General features: G+C 40.9%; 1 protein-coding gene and 1 long non-coding RNA gene across 2 annotated transcripts; both read right to left on the reverse strand.

Moving 5' to 3' along the window:
* Positions 1-1642: 1642 nt before the first annotated feature.
* Positions 1643-16530, reverse strand: LOC135235021 (uncharacterized). The gene is made up of 2 exons (XR_010324269.1): positions 15909-16530; positions 1643-9919 (listed from the first exon to the last, which is right to left on the reverse strand). It is a non-coding gene; the product is annotated as an uncharacterized LOC135235021 (long non-coding RNA).
* A 1253-nt stretch (positions 16531-17783) lies between these two features.
* On the reverse strand, positions 17784-21316 carry LOC135234994 (myeloid zinc finger 1-like). Its single transcript, XM_064300175.1, has 2 exons — positions 21150-21316; positions 17784-20112 (listed from the first exon to the last, which is right to left on the reverse strand). The coding sequence occupies exon 2, from the start codon at positions 19985-19987 to the stop codon at positions 18665-18667; it is 1323 nt and encodes a 440-aa protein (XP_064156245.1). The 5' UTR covers positions 19988-20112; positions 21150-21316; the 3' UTR covers positions 17784-18664.
* Positions 21317-23226: the final 1910 nt, after the last annotated feature.

Here is a 23226-nt window from a genome sequence, read left to right on the forward strand (position 1 = left end):
TATGATATAAAGTTAAGATGCCAAATCAGGTTCAAGTGGGAAATATAAAAGGGAGCATAAATAGGAAGCGAATAGGTTATAGAATATAGTTTCAGGCTAGTAAACCTGCACAAAAGGTTCGGAGGTCAGTTCGCAGTGGAAACAGACAGGTGACTCTGCTGTCCTCATTCCAAGGATAGAGAAGAGAACGCAATGGAGATGAGGGGCCCCTTTAAGTAGGTGACTTTAGGACAGTAAGGAGACTTATGGTGCTTCTCCATTGACCGGCACGGCACGGTACAGGACGGCAAGCATTCGTATCCTACCCGTGCCGTGTTGCCCGTTGCGCTTTTCCATTACACAACGGACCCGTGAAGGTAGGGGGAGTCATGGGAGGAGTAAAGCGGAGTAAAGCCTCATAAGAGCACGCCATGGTAGTGACGTACATATTCACGAGACACAACGCAACACAATGGAGGAACTTGAAGCTATGCTGTACTTTTTCATTTTTCATGGCATTTGGTTTTGGATTAACCGTAGTTATTTAAAAATTTTTAAATGGTGGTTGCTGCCGGTGAATAAACATGAACATGACGTATTTGTGACAATTTCCATTGACCAATCAACTGTCTGCAGTATCGAATTGCAGCACGGATAGTACCTTTGGTACCTACCCCAGAGCAGTAGCTAAAATAGGCATGGGTACTTGCGGCCCGACGCGGGTCAGTTGGCAGTGAGGAAAGCAAAACAAAGCGGAAGCACAGATTCCGGCACGGCACGGCAAGGTAGTGGATACAGAAAGGAGTGGCCTGACAGGAGCGTAAGGTTTGGTAGCAGGTTGCCGGTAAGAGGGTGATGTTCCTCCTGCAGTACCACAGCCCAGGACTAGACATTCGTGTATCATTCAGACCACCACTGGAAGCCATTTGAGGGAGATGAGAAGTGTGTATTTTGGCTGACTGTAGGTCAGTCGTGAGCGACAGTGTTCTGAATAAGCTGTAGAGGCTTAATGGCACCTGCAGGGAGACAAGCCAGGAGTGAGTTGTGGTAGTTCAGTCAGGACAATTCCTGACTAATGTACACTGGCATTACAATTTCTGCCCCTTCAAAACATCAAACTCTAAATGACATGAATCATGTTTTATAATAAGAAATCATTTCTTGTTAAAAATTTACTTACAAATACTAACCTAGATGCTGTAAATCGGGGGTGTCCAATCTTATCCAAAAAAAGAAAGAAAGAAAAACACTGTGCAGTATGCAGGTTATTGTTTTAGTCTGGCACCAAGACACCTCACTCTACTTATCAAGGTCTTTACTGAGGCCATGATTAGTTAATCAGTTGAGTCAGGAAGTCATAGTGACAGTGTAGCATTGCATGCTTTATGGATGCCATCTGAGTGCATAATTATTTTTATTTGTTAATAGCATGTATTTGAGCAATTTATTATTATTATTATTAGAAGTAGTAGTAGTAGTACTGAATTTCATTTGTATTCTGTAGATATAAATTGACTTGAACTTGCATATAGTACTTTAATGATGTTGCTAAATACTTATGGTGGCTGCACTTATGGTCCCTTGCATTAGAGCCGTTGCTCTAGAAAAGGGTATCTGCCTCTCTTGAAAAGCTGATGCATGAAGTGAAAACACAGAGGAAAAATGAGTAAAAATCTTTGCTTTATTTTGTTAGGCTTGTCTGCAACTTTCTTCATGACATTTACAAGAGATAAAAAAGGAACCCCTTTAAAACTGTACAAAACGGTATGGTGTTGCGGTGACTTCTACTTTGCAATGCTCCCACTTCAAAACAAAAAATATTTTTGCTTAAGGAAATCACAGAGGCAACTGCACACCTGGTTAATATGGTACAGGTGGGGCAGACAAAATGTAAATAAAAAGTACAGAAATCTACCTCACACTTCTTGCAAAAATACTAATCCTCACATCAGCAACCAAGTGCTCTGACACAAACTCTACAAAACTTTTTGCAAGACAGTGCAGTCAGTTGTCTTAACATAACTGTAAACACTGTAAAACAAATTACAACATTATATTACAAAGACACTTTCTGTCACTCGCTTCTCTCCAAGGACATGGGGACACTCAATACATGTTTTCAGGCTATTTGATGCAGTCAGAATGTCCTAGGGCACAAATGATGCAATCTGTATGCTGCACTACTCAATCTTAGACATACATTTGAATTCACAGTTTAAACAATGCTCACTAACTTAAATGACATCACAGTTCCCATTTGCAAAAGAAAACTTACAACCCTATTCAAAATGGTATCTCAGATATCTTTGTGGTAGATTTACAAGTGGAAATGGGAAAGAAATCAGACTAATGGAAATTAAAATTATGATGATACCAATAGAGACATTTTAAGTTGTACTGAAAAGTAACAAAGATCCTCTCATTCAACTTAACATGAAAACTACATTAAGCTTTAATGCCCAGAGGCAGCATAAGGAATACATTTAATGACAGGGTGATTTGTAAGTACATAATCCTTACTTTAGAAAGCATACCAAGATACCTGCAGTATTTGAGATGCGTGCAATTGCCACACAGCACTTTATCCCTTCCCCCCCAACACAAATATATTCTAAAAGGTCAGCATTGCAAGCCTTCTGTCTATACCACTGAGGTATTGTGTACTCACTCCCCCCACCTGTGAGACAACCACTAATAGAAATATCTGAATTTTTACATGTACTGAGCATCTTTAGAAAGCAAATCCTCCACTGAAAGGGGGTGAGGTTTTGTTTGTCCAAAATGAACAATGAAAATCAATATACTTTTAGTCTTTCCAAAACATTTCTTTATCTTATCGTCCCTTACAGCTCTCCCCTGGCGTGCTGCAAGTAATGTTCATATAATTCTGGAACAAGATTAAACTGTGCCCCACACTCCACACATTCTAAACTGTCCCTACTGTCCTCTTCACTCTGGGGTTTCACAGATGTTGATGGGGTGCAAGGGGCACCCCTCTTGGACTTCTCATAGGTGCGGAGCGGCTTTTGGGTAAATACTTTTCCAAATTTTGGAGAGGTTTGGACCTGTTTATGGCTAGGGGACTGGACGGGGTTGCATGTCTGGGGATATTGTGGGAGACTGAGAGGTTGAGCTTCAGAAAAAGGCACAGCTGTACAGGGTGTCAGTGTCTGAGGTAGGTGTGTGTTGTTTTCTAGAGACTGGAACTTGCTAGACTGACTGGGCTTGTTGCTTGCAAGTTGAGAATGATCAGGAGAATAGGTATGGCTGATCCGAGAACCCTGTTGGTGGGAAGATGGATCAGTGTAAAGAGCAGAGACCTGGGGATCCGAGGATGAGGAACTAGGGTACACACTTGTGTCATCCAGGGAAGTAAAGACATGCAGACCCTTATTTTGCAAGCCAACAATCTCTCCATTACGCCACGGCTTCCTGTCCCTGGGGGGAGAGTGGCAGAGCTGATGACGGAAAAGCAAATCCAAGTTTTTGAAACTGGCTTCACATTCCCCACATTGGTATGGCAATAGATTTTGTTGTGCCGACACATCCAAGAGTGGGCCAGTTGGACTTTTATGAGTAATCATGTGATCCTGTAGACCACTGATGTTGGGGAATAACAAACTGCAGTGAGGACAACATTCTGGGTGGGTATGACGATGAACAAGGTTGTGTCGCTGCAAGTTTCCCTGAAGGTGGAAACTTTTCCCGCAAACATTACACTTATGTGGTTTGTGCTCCTCTCTCTGATGAGCCTTCAAAGTTTCTCTATGGGAAAATGTCTGTGGACATGAGGAACAAGCAAATACTCTTAGCTCTTTGTGTTCCTGCAAATGCTGTTTGTACATCCCAGCAAAGCGGAAGCCCTGACCACACTTAGGACAAAAGAAACGTCCTCGTTTCTGTCGGTGGATACGCTGGTGCAGCCAGAACTTGTTCCAGTTTTCCAGTGTTTTCCCACAGCGCCCACAGGTATAGCTGTGACCATGGACATGGGTCAGCATGTGGGCTCTAAGCCTCCCTAAGTGCCTAAATAGTCGACCACAGCGCGGGCACAAATACTTCCGTGGGTCAAATTTATGATCTAGATGAGCTGATGTTGAGAGAGTGTGCCTTGAGTGGTAACGTTTACGAGGGGATTTTATTATCATTTGCGAATAGGCAGGGCTAGCCATCTGCCTCCATTTACTTCTTGAAGAATGCTTCCTCTGCTGGGAAGCATCTCTTTGTGGTTGAGGGTTCATCAGTTCAGAAAAGGTTTTATGTTCAGGTAAATGGTAAACCTGTTGCTGAGATATACTATAGTTCGGAAAAAATGTTTGTTGTTGGCCCTGTGGTTGATACTGATGGTTGCTTTGGAGCTGTGAATGCTGTATAGGGTGTGGTTGAAATGGCAGACCTTTTTGCTTTTGAGATTTCTGCAAAGTGTCAAATACAAATGAATGATGTACGGTATCCTTTATAGTCTGCTTACCACAGGATTGGCGGTGGAAGCTGAGATCAGAAATCTGCCTAAATTGCTGACCACAGATATCACAAGCAAAAAACTGGACATCGATATGCGATTTTAGATGGAAGTTATACTGATGCCAAATACTAAAGCTCTTGTTGCAGGTTCGGCACTGGAATATCACTTTGTTGCTTACCTGCTTGCCACCTTCTTTATACAATCCTGTGTGTGAGTAAAAATGAGTTCTCAGTGTCCCGAGCTGAGAAAATCCTTTGCCACAAAGGTTGCAGATGTACGGCTTTACTGACCAGTGTATTTTTTCATGAACACGAACACTACATGCCTGGCTGAAGGACTTGCCACAAATTTTGCATGAGTAAGGCTTCTCCCCACTGTGAACACGCATGTGGATCTTCAGCATAGAGCTGTAGCGAAATCCCTTTCCACACACAGAACACACATGGGGTTTCCTGTCTTTCAAACAAGGAAAGGAACGATGTTGGTTCTTCTCCCCATCTTCTTCATTGCTCACTTGTCTGGTCAAACGTTGGCGATTTAGCTCTTCGGCATTCTTCTGGCAATGGACAAGAAGTTCCTCCTGATCAGAAAACATTCTGCGTAGATCATCGGGTAACTTGTGAGTCTTTCGATGAGTGTTAAGATTAGAGAGTTGAGCAAAGGTTTTACCACACTCCTGGCAACTGTAGGGCCTCTCTCCTGTATGGACACGGCGGTGAATGACATAGGCCGAGATGTGATGAAAAGCACGGCCACAAATTTGGCATTCTATAGGCTTCTTCTCCTTATCCTTAGGTGGGCGTCCTGGACCTCGAATCTTAGAATGGATACTTAGAGGCAATTCTTCTGCCATGCTCTCCACAGCATCTTCCTCAATGCATCCTTCTTCCTCCAATTCTTGGTCACTTTGTTCCACTCCATCCTGATAGTTTTCCCACCCTTTTTTATCTGGTGGAAGGTCCTGTATGGACACATTTTGCTGTAAAAACATTGCTTGGTTTATCTCAACATCAGGGGCATTCGGAAAGACATCAGATAAACTATATTCCTCATCAAGCGTCTTGGAGGGCCTCAGGTTTGTTGGATTTAGGGTTTTGGATTCTGAAGACACACACATTTCAACATTTGTTTCCACTTGGTCGGTCTCTTTAGGAATCAGCATGACTGACCCATCTCTCGAGATATTTTTTTCATTTGTTACGACTTGTTTCTGTTGGTCTTCATTTTTGGATCTTCCAGACCTTTGTCTAGTAATGTCTTCTTTTAGAAGTTCATCTGGTTTTGGACTGTCAGTCTCAAGCACGTTCACTTCATTTTTTAAAGCATGAGATGAGGAAGTCACTGTTTCATTGCTTACTTGTTTTTCTTGAAGCTCATCAGTCACCAAGCCGACAGTTCCTTTGCATGATTCTGCTAGTGGTCCTGAATTATTAACTGCCAAGTTTTGGTCATTTAGATTTTCTGGATTACTCACCCATCTTTGATTTTCTGAAATGCTGATATCGTGAAATAGCACCCCTTCAGTTTCATTAAGAAAAGCATTTTTCAGTGGCTCTGAATGGCCTTGGTAACCACATGACTTTTCAGTAGGCCTATTTTTTTCCTCTGTAGAGAGGTTGATTTGGTCAGAAAATTCTACTTCCCCTGAAATTCTGTCTGTCCCAGATCTCTGAGCCACTGCTCGGGTATGTGAGGGGAGTTTATTTGCGTTTTGCATCTTATGCTGATATGAATTAATCGACTCCTGATTCGTAGTCCTTTTCACATCAAAGTCTGTTTTCACAACCACCGCCACTTCTGCTTTGCCTTCAACAGACGGCAAAGACGGCTTCAGCGAACTATCCGGGTATTTCTCTGTGAGCACGTCTTTATCCTTTCCCCTATCATCCCACCAGGACCTTTTTCTTCTCCGCCTCTTCCTTGAGCCAAATGCTTTCCGTGGCCTCTTTGTGAAGGAATTTGAATCATTAAAAAGCTGATCATCTGCCTCTAGTTTTCTTTTATTGGAATGGGTTTGTGAGATGTAATGTACATCCTCCCTGTGGTCAATCTGTGAAGTAAATTTCCCAACTGGTTCTGAGGGGTTTAACAAAACCTCTGATGATGCCTTAAGTTCTAGAGCTTTCTGACGTCTAAACCTTTTCCGTCTCCTGTCCACTTTCCGTGGTCTTTTCATTTCACTCTCTCCAGAAATGTTCAGACAGGACATAACCTTGCCTGGGGGTTTCAAGGGACAACTTTGGTCCGTTAATGACTCATAATCCACTATTTCTTTTTTTACCTCTTCACTAGATTTCACAGTCGGAATCATTGCTTTAGTTTTACATGGTCTCCCTCGCCTTCGAGATCCTTTATCACCAGATAAATTGGACTCAATCAAACTCTGAGTTGTTGGTAAAGATTTGGAGTGAGATTCGTATTTATTTTTTGATGCTGAGACATTACTCAAAGCAGCATCTACTGTTGGCTCATATTTGATCTTTGCAACAACTTTTTTCTGAGACATTCTTCCTTTTCTCCTGACTTTTTTCATTGTTACAGTACGGGTATCTTTGTGGGACACCACTTTGTTCTCAGTTGCGGCTGCATTAGGTGTCTCTTCAATCTCTTCTTTCGGGATTAGTAAAGGTACAGTGTCTTTTGCTGCTGCACTGTCATTGTGTATTTGATGGCGAGACTGTGTGCTGAGCGACTGGCCACTCTCTGTATTGGACCTCAATTGATCAGTTTTTCTTGCCTTACTTCGCATTTTCCAATTTTTCAACGGTATCTTCTCAGTTGAGACAGACTCGGAAGAAGTTAAAGTCTCTTTCGAAAGCATAGGTAAACGTTCCTGGAAGGCACTGGGATTTTGTATCTTTGAAAATTCAGTGAACACGGATGGCTGAATTTCTTCAACCTTGATGTTCACTTGACTTTTCCTTTTGTTCTTTAAATGCTTAGCTTTTTTCCAAGTCACTTTAACACAATCATGTCCTTCAGATTCGGTGGTCTCTGAATCCTTCTTGGAGTGAACAGCTGAAGATCGGGAAACTGTTTTCCCTGAATCCAAATGAGCAACAGTGACACTGGAGACAGAAGACAAAAGGGGTTTATGGCTACTTGCAGGATGGTGTTCCTGCTTCTCATCTAAGTAATTCGCATTTAATTTGCAGGCCCGACTGTACCTTCTCAACGGTGATACTGGGGAATACAACTCAACCTTCTTCCTTTCCCTCTTTAGCTTGTATATTTGAGGATGATGGAGAGGAATATTTTCTGGTTGATTCCGTTCAAATATGTCTGTGGCATTTGCAGTTCTTACTTGCGCTAATGCTAACTGTTTCGCCATTTTAATTAGAGTCTTTTTCTTGAATGGCCGACCAATTTTACGTTTCAATTTTTCATCTGCCGCCCTGTTCCTGCAACCAACAGCAATGCTGCCTCCATCACCGTGTTGACTCACTACTTCAGTTTTCTCTTTTACAGTTCCCTTCCCTTTTCTGTCTGTGGTGGACATTATAGCCATTCCTTTTAACTCAGTCTTAATTTTTGATGGTGGCAACATAACCTTCTGAGAAACACTGCAATTCTGTGGCTCAAAAGAATTAGAGGTCTTTTCAGTCAAGCAAATAATTTTCTTTCGACGACCTCGCTTCTGTTGTTCATGTGGCGAACATCCAACTGGGGTTGGTGCAGTTGTGGTTTTAAGGTCCAATAGTGCCCTCGCCTTACACTCTGGACCTTTTACCTGTTTTCCTACAATTACTTCCTGTACCGAATGTGGTTTCCTGGATGAAGAGAGAGTCTCTGCTGTGCCTTCAATTGCCATTCCCACAACTTGTTCCTGAGGTGGGATTATGCAGACAGGCTTCCGAATATATTTCCCCCTGCCTCTTTTCTTTTTCTGAACACAAACAGTTGTCTCCAATGTCTTTTTGTCACTAAAGTCTTTGGGAGACAATGCTTTTTGGGAGCATTCTTTTACAGAGGCACTGCAGTCAGCTCCCAATATCCCTATGGTTTTCTTGGTTACAATATATTCACATTTCTTTTGTGGCCGCCCCATCTTATTTTTCGGCTTTTCATTAGCAGGATTTACAGGGTCAGGTCCTGTACTAGAAAGACTTCTAGAGGGTTGCATCTGGCCCACATTAGTATCCACAAGTCTAACATCTGCCTTACTTGATGCCTTCTTTACAGTTGTGTCCATTCTAACACTCTCAAGAGATTTATCACTTTCTTTCATCTTGCATTTTCTAATCTTCTCTTTTGACTGGTCAGAACTGCTTGAACTTCTCTTCCTGCAGGTTCTATTCTCCTCCAAGTAGTTGCCAAGCTCATGAGAACCACTGACTGTTCGCCTAACCTGTGTTTTGGAGTGCAAGTTTGTTTTTGGTGGACCATCTTTTTGCCCACGTTTGACCTTAGGTTCATGTGGCACTCCTGCATGTACCAGTTCTTTCACTGCTTTTCCTGCCGACTGGAACATTTCACTCTGAGATACACTTGGAATAACAGATGAAGACTGACAGTCTCTGAATTGATCCGTTAGTTCACCAGTCCGTGCAGGGGTCTTTGTTAGTATCACTGATTCTGCCATTTTAACTTTTTCCTGCTCCTCAATTGCTATTCCTCTGTCTTTGCCTTGCCCCTGGCAATTTTTCCAAGAGTTCTGTGACAGCCTGCCACTGGGATGGAGTCTAGCATCATTCTCACCCTTTACATCATCTTGTTCTGTGAGACTGCTAATCCAGGGCATCTGTGCAACTACAATCCTGCCCTCGCCTCCTCCCGGGTACTTATCTGGAGGCTTTCTGTGCAACCTCTCTGTAGCACCTGGGTGAGACTGAGTTTCAGTGTTTGACTTTACCTCGTTGTACCTGCTACCTGAAAAGGGAGGAAAGTCATCTTGAATCGTGGCTACTGTTCCACTACTTTCAGGAGATACCTGTTGCTCACCAGCTACGGTACAGGTAAAAATGTCCCTATGTTTTTTAGTAGATGACAAAGCAAACCCATGTTCTTGGTTACTTATCCCTTCAGGAACTTGGTCAAAGGGACTTCCATTCTCAAAGGCTCTATCTAAATCTGTACTCTGTTGCTGACAAGAAGTGGAATGAGTCTTTAAATTACCAGGTCCACCATGTAATACTGCTTCCAAATCATTTTTTTCCCTCTGGTTCCCCTCTTTCAGCTGCAAAATCTTTTTGGATCGACCCCTTCGATTTTTTTGAGACTGATCTTTACTGTGGGGCAGGTACTCAGAGAGAGCTGCTACAACTGCTGCTGGTGTCACATCTCCCACAGGGAGTCCTCCAATCTCTCCTTGTGCTCTTCCTCCACTGTTCATTCCATATTCCTCATTGTCATTGCCAGTTTGGTGATCCACGTCTTCCTCTTCAAACATCATAGGGAAACCTTGCCTGTGTTGTCTTCTCTCACAATGCCTTTTCAGACTTCTTTGAGGGTTGTTTCACGAGAACTGGCAGGCCACTAAAAAGAAAAGTTCATTAGATTAATTTATTATTAAATATAGCAATAAAACAATGCAAGCTAAAAATGAGTTGATACATATTTTGTTTTTCCACGTTCATGTATCATTTTCAAAGGTTCAAAAGATAAATGCAAATGTTTCTTCTAAATTACAGGAGAAATAACCACTCATTAACAAGAAAAAGGTACTCTTATGAAAGCATACATGCACCACAACTATGGCAGTGTACTGCATAAAAAAGCTCATGTATAGAGGGTATGCATTGACCTCACTTTCCCACCGGAACACGCCCCCTCAGACAGGACTGAGTGGCAAACATGCTGTGACATGGCTGTCTTTAGTATAGGAAATAGCAAAACCGAGAGAAAAACAAACTCTTATCTGCTTAAATTAAAGGCAGTTGGACTCGACAGTGATCCTTATAACTTACCAAATAACCAGTGGTCCATGGACATTCAACAAGAAGTCGGAGCTATCTTTTTACAGACTGCCGAAAGCTAAAGAAAAGAGAAGCAAATGCATTGCTGCTATTCGCAGAAACAACTCGAATCCAGGCGCTGAAACGTGGATTTGCGGTTGTTATTTTGTGTCAGGTATGTTGGATTTTTGGGTAAAATCATACCTTAATAATTTATATGCTTGGCTAGCTAATACGATCTAACCATCCCCCTTTGTTTATAGAACACAAGGCTCATCATCATGGATGTTTTTTAATAAGTGCTGACAAAAACTTTACAGTTACACAGAATATAAATGAAAGATGCTAAATATTTCATTGATGAGTAGTCAATACAGTACATAACATAAGGCATGATTTTACCCAAAAATCCAACATAGCCTACCTGACACAAAATGACAACCGCAAATCCACATTTCAGTGCCTGGATTCCAGTTGTTTCTGCGAATTGCAGCGATCCATCTGCTTCTCTTTTCTTTAGCTTTCGGCAGTCTGTAAAAAGATAGCTCAGATTTCTTATTGAATCTATTTGTACAGTCAATCGCACAACAGCTCTTTCCCATTTTAGATGTTTTTTGTGTCTTTGCGGCATTCAAGCTGAATGCTAACGCTGTCACTCATAGTCTTTCTGCCACTCAGTGGGTGTAACCGCGGCACTTTCGCCTGCGGTGACGTCATGTGCATACCCTCTATTTATTTAAAAACTAAAATAATTTCAAAAAGAAAATATTTTGGAAATGGTGCACTGCAGATTTCATTTTTTGTTTTTCTTTTGTATTTGGTGTAAAATTAGCTATACGTAGTGCATTAAACTGCCCATTGCTATATTCAGTTTTTTGGTTACCCATACTGTAAATCTTATAATGCATTCAATTAACCAAAAATCTGCAATTTTGGTTAATTTATTGTTAACTTCTATCTGCAAATTTGAGACAGTAATGGCAGGTTTTCAGTCTGCATGTAAGAAAAAACCATGACCAATGCACATAAAGATATTTTAAAGCAACTAACCAACCAACTAACCAAGCAATACCCAAGCAATTTGTAATTGAGCAGTTTTAACTTTCCTTTCCCAAGTACACAGGGACAATAAGTGTCAATAATCTCACTCGGGAGGAAGACAAGAAAATTTTGTCAAAATTGGAAAAAGAAAAAAAATGCACATTCATAAATCACTAAATAGTACACATTACACTTACATTTTGTTGCACTAACGGGGAAAGAATTATATCCCTCTGACATAAATGAATACCCCTTTCACACCGAAGCAACACGCAGGGTAAAATGCGTGTCTGCCATCGGTGTGAATGGGTCAACCTGTGTTATCTGACCCAGGATCGCAACCCTGGTCTTGACCTGAGTTTAACATGAGTTTGCTATGGCTTGGCTTTGGTATGAAAGGGGGGATACAGGTTACTCTGTGCAGTATGGTTAGCTGACCGACTGTTGTCATGCGTTTAACAGAACCAAACAACTCAGGAATTATCTTCATTTTCACTAGCTAGATTCATAGCTTGATTCGAGCAAGATGAGGATTGCTCAGTTGTCGCAGGTAAATATATAATAGTGAATATTAAATAAATATGATTCAAAACATTTTGTGACATCGTTTTTACATAAAAGCATTTGCAAGATTTGGAGCACATCATTGGACGAACAATTCAGAAGTTAAAATACTGTGTTAAGCCAGAGTAATGGAAAACTATATTGCATTCGGTAGTCAGCGGCCCACTAAACTAGCTGTATAAGCAGGGAAAAATGGCTGCTGAGCAGCTCATTCAAGTCATGGCATTACACTGTGATGCACAAGTGACCCTCACAGCCTTAGATTGAATCCGGACTATTTGAGTGCCCACTGTGGTTGGTAGCTCCATAGGGTAACATGCACTTCCATGAGGGTTCCTATGAAATATAGTAAAATATTGCCTTATGGAGCCTATGCAAATTAGTATTTTGCAACTTTGTTTGCAATTTTGCAAAACATCAGGTGGAAAAAACTGCAGCCAAATCTGATTCCGCCTCTTTGAACGAGGCAATAGTGTGTGAATTGAAGGCCAACCTTTCGACACTAAAGGCAGACACTGAGGAGGACCCACTGGAATGGTGAAAAGTCCATGAGCGAAACTTTCCAAGGGTTAGTAACAAGTGCTGAAAAAGTACCTGCCTGTATTCCAGCAAGAAGTGTTTAGTAGTGGTGCCAATACTGACACACACCAAAGGGAAACTCTAAATGACGCTTCCATACTCTAGCACACTGCAATGTCTACTCTTATAAATGGCCATATTGATCTTGTGCTGGAAAGAAGTTAACACCCACTGTTTGCAGATGTTAAAAACAGATGCAATTACCTTTGCTGCAATGACCACCAGCCATGATAAATAAGCTGTAGCTGTATGCATACAATTCCATTCTATCCTCCCATATTTTTGGGTCTAACATCAGAACACTCTAAAATACAACATTAACCCAAACATGGAAATTTTAGGGATGCTGCATTTCTGTTGTTTTACTTGCACACAACTCCGATACAGCACCTTAGTAAATATGGGAAAAAGCTATTTGTCTCCTTAGGGTCTATAAACGCCCCACAAATCCTTAGTAAATATGGACCTATGCATCTATTTTTGCGGCTTTGTTTCAATCAGTAGCCAATTAAGGCTTTGGAAACCAAGTAGGCTACATGGACTCATTAGTTAATAAATATTACCTGAGTTCTGCAGCACGGCAAAAACAAGCAAACACTGCAGCCTTCAAGGAGCTGAGCTTGAGATCCCTGTGCCAATACATTGCTCAGACATGCTGCTTCGTCTAAAATCCCATTTTGTATTCCAGGCCATCTTCTTCTAAATAATGACTGTCAATACAGTACGAACCACACACTATGAAGTGCTTTGCCTCACTAAAACTGGCACTGAAATGCAGTCACTTGTACAAACCAGACCCTGAACAAAGCACAGGGCTTAACTTAGAGTGCAACGTCATCCAGTTCTGTCTCATCACTCATTCTGTCTCCATTTCAACGACATTTTGGTGGTGTACCCCAAATCCAAATTATATTGGTGGAACTGCATTTGAACTACTGTATTTCATTAATGCTGAGGAGACATTGTGGACATGGACGAAAAGAGGCTAAAACATGAAATAGAAGTGTCTGCTTATCTATGATGTCACAAGTACTTTACACAAGGACTTAAAAAAGAAGCTGCATGGCTGGAGATTGTTTGGTCTATGTCACCAAATAGGTAGGTACTGTTTTCAGAACTGACCAGACGATGATAATAATTTTTAATTTAATAACTTAGTCTTTTCTGTATTAAGACTGAGGTACTACTCATTCACTTTCATCCAGAAAAAAATTGGATCCTGCCAGCATACACTCCAAAGAGATATACTTTCCTCAGACATTTGCTTGCTCACGACATGTTACGAACCGGTGTCAGCTGATCTGACTGAATACAAATTCTAGGCTACGAATATTGGACATGCATTTTTGGCATTTGTTTCCCCTTGAGGGCCTTATGAGCCAAATCGTTCTGCGACGCAATAAAAGTGTCTCAAGACACCGTTTTATTTATATCTAACTAAAACAATGGTTATCTTTTTGCAATTCCGGGGTTACAACTGTAGCTCAAATAAAAATGAGCACAAAGCCAATGGGGCTAGTATGAGAACTGCTAAAATTTGCAAGCTACCCGACATGCAAGAAAGCTAGAAAATTCAATGTATAGCTATTAATTTTCATAGTAAAAATTGTTATTAGCAAACAATACCTAGAATCAAGCAACCTTGTTATCTAGCAGAAGATTCAGAGCTACATTTTAAACAACCTCTAATTACGATTTATGTTGACAATGAGAACAATGTTCTATATAGCTAGTTGCATATTACAACTGAAAAATAGGCCAAGCCAGGCAAATCTCCTTTCAAGCAATGTTTCCCTATTCTCATTAAAGGCAAACTATGCTGGATTTTTACCTTGAAAATATAATAAAATAACCATGGCAAGGTATATCTATGTTGCACTAACAATCTCTGCCTTCATGCATTTGAGCTGAATTTGTGCACCTTTGCCTGTTTCTTGTACTAAAATGTGTTTGGGACACATTTGGAGGAGTTGGCTTGTTTTCTACTGGACCTGTACGTAATCTTACCAGTACCTACCCAGCTCGGGTTGCCAGACATCTGGTTTTTTGACAAAATGTCTGGTTTTCAAATTATTTGTACATGTACTGTTTGTGGTCTGGTCCCGTAATTGATGGTTGAAATTTACTGGTAGTTTCTAATGAATTCCCCATCTGTGACTAGGTTGGAAACTGGGGGGTGAGTGGGCGGGGTTGAAGACGGAGGAGGAGACTTCTTTGATTGTAGAAAAGGACCAACAGCAAGGCAAAGAAATCATGCATAGTATGCCTTTAACAAAACTGTAGGCCAAAGTGAAAGCTACATATGGACATTCTTATAGAATAAATCTAACAAGAGTAACGAAGGGGGGCGTGACCCCATACCTAGAACAATTCACCACACTTCAAGAAACAATTTACGTAACGTTAGCTAAATTAAATATAGCCCACATTCATGTTTAGCTTAGCCAACTGATGCATAGAAAGAATCAGCCTAGTCTAGCTTGTTCATTTGATACAGCAGATTTGGATTAGTAAAGAACGTTGAACACTTCGTGTGTGAAAAAGATTTGCGTCAAGCATGTTTTCTTGTTAGTTTTTCCAATGAAAATCACTTAGTTAATTTAACGTGTTTTCTGGGAGACCCCTGACCACAACTATGCCCAGCACAGCATCAGCCCCCATTTTGTGAGTCAATGATTCGGATTTCGTTAACCTGCCAGATAAACAGCTAACATTAGTCTAGCTATGGACGTTCTGTGTTTTTGTACTTTTAGCTAGCTACCTACAAATCATTTGGAAAATGATGAGTATAACCGAAGGTGACAGCTAGCTAGCTTATAATTAAGACTAGGGACAAATCACAAGATAAGCAATGAAATAAGCAAGCTCAAGGAATTCAAGGACATCCTAGCTACATTTTAAAGATGGGCGGAATAGCCACTAGTGCACCTAGCGATACAGTTTTCGTCTTAAAAAACAGTATCTAGCAAGCCGGTCACTGGATACCGAAATAAGGTCAGCTTTTACAGCTAACAAATAGTGAAATACAAGTAGCTAGCTAGTTACACATAGCTGAAGTAACAAGCTGGTATAGCTAGCTAATACTATGACCTCACAGATTCATGCCTTGCATTTATATTGTGCTTGCTACCTTCAAAACCTTTAGGACATTTTCCGTTTAAGGTAGCTCGCTTGTAAAAGATTGTCGTTGTAGCTAGCTAGCTTCAGTGGCAATGATATAGCCAACTAGCTACCTTGAAAATTTGTTGTATTTGCGTCTCCCGTTTTTCTGACCCACTATTTCACTAGTTCGTGAATTAAACGTCGCATGTCGGTATTAACCTCTCAGTTCGGTAGTCAGGTATTTGGCTACACTCAGCATTCCTTCCCAAATCACAGCCACTTACCAGCAGCAGCGCCAGTCCTTTTCGATTTTCAAGCCAGCTAGCTAGCTAGCTAGCTGCAGCAGTCCTAGTCTTCGGCCTCAGGCTCTGTTTTCATGGTTTGTACTTACAACCAATTGGAATCAAAAACAGATAATTTCGCCATTGACTATTTTTTCCCCAAAACATGCACGCATACTTTGACTCCGTGCACGTGCTTGTTTCGCTAGTTTTTTTTTCTTTTATATTTTGTGCGGTTTTCTATTGTTTCTCATGCAACATCCGTGGTCGACAGGAAGTCGATGCTCCGTTTTGCTTGCTACAACTAGCTGCCTATCATTTGACTTCATCGATAGTGGACAGACGGCGGAAGTTTCGGAGAGATAAACTACAAGGACAATCATGCCTAGAATGCAATTAACTACGTAAGAACGCGATTGCCTGTTTCCTCCCAACTAGGTGAATTGCGGATACTGCAGTAAAGAATGTACAATTTCTACTGGAATTGTGCGATTTATGTTAAAAGCACCACATTCCTCACACAGGCAGAGCATGTCCCAGGAAAGACTCCCCATGGCGGCCATTTTTAAAAATGTCATTGAATTTCACTGGCCAAAACCTGGTCAAATGTTGGTCTGATGGACATTAAAATGTTACAGATTACAGATATTAGAAAATGTATGAAATTATTTATACTCATTATACTTTCACATGTTTAGCCATGTATTTTAAAATACACTGCTGTGAAATACATTGTTACACTTTCAAAAAAGGTTAAATATTTACAGTATACTGCAGGATATTCAATTTGTGTAAGGTTGGAGTTCATATGTATAATTAGAATGATCCACATGTTTTTGTTTGGCTTGTTCAGTTAGCTTGAGTTGTCTCGAGTTGAGCTAATGGTGAATTTCTCATTTTGGGCCAACAATATTTTGCTCATTTGGTTTTGTGTTCATTTTGTCCCACCAATTCTTTTTGCACAGGGGGCTATTGGCTAGTGCTCCGCCTCATATTTCTTTTAGGGTGTCACAGTCCAGGGGTTCACTGTTGAGGCTATATGTTGGATAAGAATGTGGTATTCACTCAACTCCAGAATTATTGGCACCTGTCATGAAAATGAGCAAAAATGGCTGAAAAAAATGAACAACACACACAAGTAATATTTCAAGCTTAAACATATAGGGTAGATGCATACTTGTAACACAATAATTTTTCAAAGATATATATTTTTTATTGAGTAGTGCTTTTGTCTGCAAAACTTTGGTTTCAAAATTGTTGGCACCCGTATGAATATTATTTGCTGAAGCCTCTCCTGGAGAGGATAAGGAGTGTTTATGCAGCCATTTCTGTGTTGATCTTGATGTGTGTTGGGGTCATTGTCTTGTTGAAAGGTACACCTAAGACCAAGTCTCAACCTCCTGGCAGAGGCAACCTGGTTTTGGGCTATAACATCCTGGTACTTAGTGGAATTGATTATTCCATTTATCTTAACCAGAATCCCTGGACCAATAACAGAAAAACAGCTGCAAAGCATCCGCCACCATATTTTGTAGTGTGGGTATCAGGTGCTTTTCCTTGTATGCATTTATCGTTTGTCACCAAACATCCCAATGGTGTGCATTGCCAAAAAGTTCAATTGTATTCTCATCTGACCACAACACACTAAATCTTACCTTTCCATTTGGTGACAGTCATTCTCTTCAACAGAAGTCAATACATCCTAAGAATTTGCCACTTTTCACACACTTTGATTTTACATTCAGTGTAAAGTTCATTAATGCGCAAAAACTTAACACACAAGGGTCACAAAAATGTTGCCAACCTTACCCAAAATACCGAAAGCCTAATTATTAGCAAAGCAATTAAAGACAAGTAGGAGGCAAAGGTTGACATAAGATTTAACATAATATTTATTACTGGTAACTTGAACATTCTGCAACACAATACCTGAGAACAGCAGGTACGTATATACAATACCAAAATGCATTTAAAAACTATTTGCGCTCACACTGTAGAGCAGGGGTTCGCAAACTGAAGTCTACAAAGAAGCCCCATGAAGTCCTCAGAGAAATAGAAATCTATTTTCTCTTCGTAGGTTATTTTAATACATAATTACGTTTTAGATTAAAATAAACTTTTCTTGGTTCACACATCGATGCGGAGTGCACTGAGTTCAATTATTAATGTTAATAATGCATTAAATAGCTGTCTCAGAAGGACCCATTATACAGTATGATCATGACTCACATATGCGTCCATGTATTCGTGTGTTAATGAGCCCTTGAACTGCAGCCTGCAGTGGGAGTTGGACAAAGCGGTAAAAAACCATTTCATGGAAGTGAGGGCGTCCTCAGCCACATGGTGGTCATTCGAGGAGGCCTTGGGATTAAAAGGTATAGGAACCCCAGTGGTGGAGCGTTACAGCATAGAAAGTGGGAAAAGACATAACAGGACAGGTTTTTCAGTGCGCAAGGTCCTATATAGTTCACTAGGGGGTACATCTATAGAAGTACATACTACGTACATTTGAATAATGTAGCACAGGTCTTATTAGATGTTAACACATGTTGCATGGCCCAAGGACATATAAACCATATCTCAGTTCTTGAATGCTGCTGGGGCCCTAACCCATGGCTGGGCAGATCTATCATTCCAGTATTCAGAAGCTAGTCTGCCTCTGTATTAGTTGGCAAATGATGACCACCAATGAGACATGCTCATGTGCCCGTCTGTGTGCTTAGTTTCAATACTCTGGCAGTAGCAAAACAGGGGGTGGGTCATGGTCGAGGGTAACTGGCTTTTGTAGAAGCACTTTCAACCACATAACAGTCCTCATCTATATCCACGTCACCTTTTTCTACAATAATTGGCTTGGATATGGGTGCCATTTCCAAACCTTTTAGTTTCAGTGATTCCCCAATGATCCTATGGCTGCCAGCATTGTCCGGAGGCTGGTGTGTGTACGTTTTCAGATTACGAGAGGAGAGGAACCTAACAGTTACTTCTTCCTCTTGATGCCTCTGGGGCACTGAATACTGATTTGCCTGCACCCTTGTTGCTTTAGGCACCCCTGTGTGGTTGTGAACCTTGTTTCCAATTACCTGCCCGGGGACCCAACCAGGCCGGTTTGAGCAACGGTGCTCCTGCATTCTCTTAGCCGAGCTAAAGTGGCCTTGACACACGCTGCAGCGAAGCATGTTCTTTTCCCGTAGCCCATTCACCATCCCATATTTCCCAAACCTGCATAACATCTCGTGCTTTCGCAGCTGTATTTCCAGCTGGTAGGCAACAGGACACCACGGGCAGCGGAAAAACGTCTTCCCCTCTTGCTCTGCCAGCTTCCTTGGCAGAACTTTCCCGACAGTGTACCTTGTTTTGGGATTTGCGAAGTAAGTGCCACACTGATGGTGCGTGGGATGGGACACCTGGCTGACCAGGAGCAGTCCACAGCGGAGGCACCCGTACACCCCCTCCTTTGTGTGAAATCGGTGGTGCTCTATCAGCTGATCCATTCTGTGGAAGGACAGACGGCATGCTCCGCACCTGAACTTCTTTCCTGTCTCAAATGTCTGACGAGACCACAGGCGCACCACGGGCAGAAAGCGTCGGCGAAGATCCACAGTGGCTCCACGGGGACAACTGGGCTCCAGGGAACCCACATTACGGGTGGGACTCGCTGTGATCGTTTTCACTTGTTCTGTCATTGGATTGACATGCCTAGGCAGATCAGCTACCTTGGTTGGGAAAAATGAATCAAACGTCAGTACTTTTTCAGGCTCCTGCGGTCTCGTCGGTTTCCAGTTCTGCAGGAAGCGGCTTAGATCTCCATCTCCATGCTCCAGCTGGTGACCTTTCATCTCAAAGTACTGCTGAAATACCATTCCACAGGTACAGATGTAACTGACATTTGTGCATGCATGTTCCTCCAATGAAAATCTGTCAGAAAATGTCCCTTTACAGCCAAAACAGAACAAAGGCTTCAAAGTTACAGGAGAAGTGCTAGCAGAATTGTGGTGAATTTTCATTAGCTCATAAAAGCTGTTCTGTTTTGAATGACACGATGGCAAGTTTACAAGTCCTTGATATTTCTGAATATCCATACTGTTCTCTGCAAGTCGTTTTCTCTTGAACTTGAGTGTCCTTTTTTTGCAAACTGCCTGTCCTCTCAAAGAATAGTATGCTCCAGCTGCTCCAGCGTTCTTGTATCTTCATCCACACGGTATCACTGGGGCACAGAACAAAGCACAGAAAGGAATTATCACAGGTCACCATCCTGAGCCATCCAGCAAACGTCTTTGGGGTACAGGTGCAGAGACAAAGAAAGCTTTTTTTGTCTTAAAAATTGTTCAAAATCAAAATTGTTGTCATACAATTATAAATAGGTCTTTGAATACAGTCATTTATACAGCTGAATATTTAATAAAGGAATTCCACTGCGGGGCTCCAACTGGCAACATACACGTTACAAGACGCATTCCTTCGCCATTAAGCCATAAAGATGCCCAAACTGTTATATTATCTTTCTAAATGTAAATAATAATCCAGTGGCAGAAACACTGGAAATTTGCAACACATAAAAAAAATCTGTGTTTTGTCTGGCTAGCTGCAATAACAGATCTGGTACACGTTTTGTTTTGTGTAGAAAAATGGGTTTTTAAACAATAAAAACAGAATTATAAGCCCTACAAATCTGGCACAGTATTTCATAAATTCAAGATCAAGCTACAAATGTCAATGTTAAGCTACAAATCAAGCCATGTCTTCATTTTAAAAAATGTGGCAGGGACAGCAAGTTTTTTTTCTATTGAGGATATAAGGGAATGTGGTAGGCTGTATTCTTTTAAAAGACTGGCAATGTATTCTCGGCCTAGACTTGCATTAAAAAAGACAAGTAAAAATTAAAAAATCAATTCAAAAAGAAACTGGAAGCCAGTGTACCTATAAGCCCAATCACGCTTAGCCACAATTAACCTTGCGAAACTGAATTATTTTCACGTTACTTCAAGTGAACCAGCATGCATTATGTAATATCTAGGGCTTGGATTGGTTTTGACCCGTAACACTTGTGCTATTGTTCCTCCCATTTGCCTGACTATATAGCTAGCTCGCCATTGATGAACTATTATCGACGATATACCCTTATTTCTGGCGCTAAAAAGATCCCACCGGATATAGCTTCTGGGCTACCTAATGTTTGGTAGTCATTCGATTTTGTGGCTAATTTATCCGCAAAAGAATGCATATAGACAGAAGTTTATTTACCTTTGGTGACAAATCCCATACACCTTCCGAAGAAAACAAGGTTTTTTACCTTTCGACGTACAATCATACAACTAACTTAGCTAAACAACACTACTCTTTCTATATCTACATCCCTGGTCGTTCCCTGTGGTGTGATTTCCACTCAAAAAACCTATTATTCTATGGTTAAAAAGTGACGCGAAATTGTATTACCCGTTGTGTTATGATATACGCTCCCACTAGTGGCATGGAGTATATCGTTACCTACCCAGTGTTTTTGGGGACAGCAAAAGCAACTGCAGCTGAGCAACTGCACCGCCTGCTGCCCACAGAACTCTAGCTGCATGAACTAGAAAAGAAACGTAGTCAGACGGCTGTCACGGCCCGGAAATAGTATTACTGATGAGCGCCTTGTATTTCCTATGAGTGTTGTAAAAATAAATCGAACTTGCTCCAGCGAAAATTAGGCGCTGAAAGCTCACACTGTGGTAATCAACAGAAGCAGACAATACCAGTTTACATTCTTCCTGGATCAATACATTTTATAGATAGAACAGAAAAGAGAAAAACATGAGCAGTCGGTACCTTCAGCGGTACCCTACAGGCTGCAGTTGTATGAATACAACGAGCAAAATGACTCGGTGATGTCTGGCATAGGCAGAGAGGCAAGGAATAGCATTTACAGCACTTTTTATTAACACAATGATACTAATATATTTCCACATTCAGTAGATCACTTGAGCTAGCCACACAGTGCTGAAATCTAAGCAGATTGAATACTTTGTCCCACCAAATGACACTTGACAATGATGGTAAAGCTGCCACATTGATAATACAGTAAAACTGGCTTAGAGAATAGGGACTCTAACATTAATATGTCAGCTGCAGTTGGGCTGATTTTTTCAAAAACTGTTCACACTGAAATACGACTGACAACATTGAGAGGGTTACATTAAGGGTATTTTTTCCAAAATATGCATTTGTCAGCCTTATTTTCTTTAAAATATATATCAAGCTATCACTGGTATTATGAACAGGCTACTATACCTCTGGTTGCTCACAATAGCTAACATAGTAAACATAATTTAGTTGTCGCAACCTAAAAATGACAATGGCAGCCATTGCACTATGCAAAAGGGACCAAACGACTGGGTTATTTTCAACCCAGTATTGCCAGGTGCTCCATGAATCTCCGAATCTCCTCCTTTGAAGTAAAGACACTGAACAAAACAATAACAAACCACACTGCAGATGAATACTGTACATTTCAGTAAACCTTAAAATATGGTATATTTTTTATGTAAAAGGTTCACATTACTGTAAAACTATACTGCACTACTCTAAATCTAAAGCCTTTTAAAAGTATTTGTCATGTCCTTCAACCAAATCTGAGATGTGTATTTTCCTGTTCCTGACAGCCCAGTTCAATGTGCCATGACATTGCAACAGGGCAGTAAAAACAAAGAATTTCTTTATCAATATTTATTAACTCTACTGTGTGCACTGCTAAGTTTAATGTAAGATCACTGAACATTATAGGATTCATTTTAATATTAAGGGTGAAATATGAATCAAGTGTTTATCTAATCTGCAGTATGTACTAGTTTTAACCTTCGAACAAGGCTTTATGGAAGTGGTCTTCAGACTATTCCAACAAAAAGCCATCCATTAACCGTTAGGTGTGTTCTGAAATTTATCCTTGCAGGCTTTGAATGCACAGAAGAATGGAAGTTAACAAGCCTTTACTAGTGCCCATTAAGCATTTACACTCCTCAAATATGCAAGAGTATACATTCCCAGATTGTGTTTTTGCACACTTGGAAACATGACATTGAAGCATACTTTGTCCTCACTCAATTCCTAGCCTTCTCCGCTTACATAAATCAGGAAGTAACTGCACTTAGTGTACTTACAGTTTTTGGAAAGGTGTTTAAATTTATCTACCTGTTCTATGCTACTTTGCCACACTGTGGCACAGTCACCAGTATTGGCACAGTCCCACAGTCACTCAGGTACACAAACTAACCAAATTAATACTAGAGCTTAGTGAAGTGACCCCAAATCAAATCCCAGGAGACACCAATGATGACACCGGAAG

Source organism: Anguilla rostrata, chromosome 1, assembly GCF_018555375.3.
Source record: "Anguilla rostrata isolate EN2019 chromosome 1, ASM1855537v3, whole genome shotgun sequence".
Classification (NCBI taxonomy): domain Eukaryota; kingdom Metazoa; phylum Chordata; class Actinopteri; order Anguilliformes; family Anguillidae; genus Anguilla; species Anguilla rostrata.

What these genes read in the sequence shown, in the direction of transcription:
- LOC135234994 (XM_064300175.1), bottom strand. Translation starts at nt 19,987, where the DNA reads ATGGATATTCAGAAATATCAAGGACTTGTAAACTTGCCATCGTGTCAT.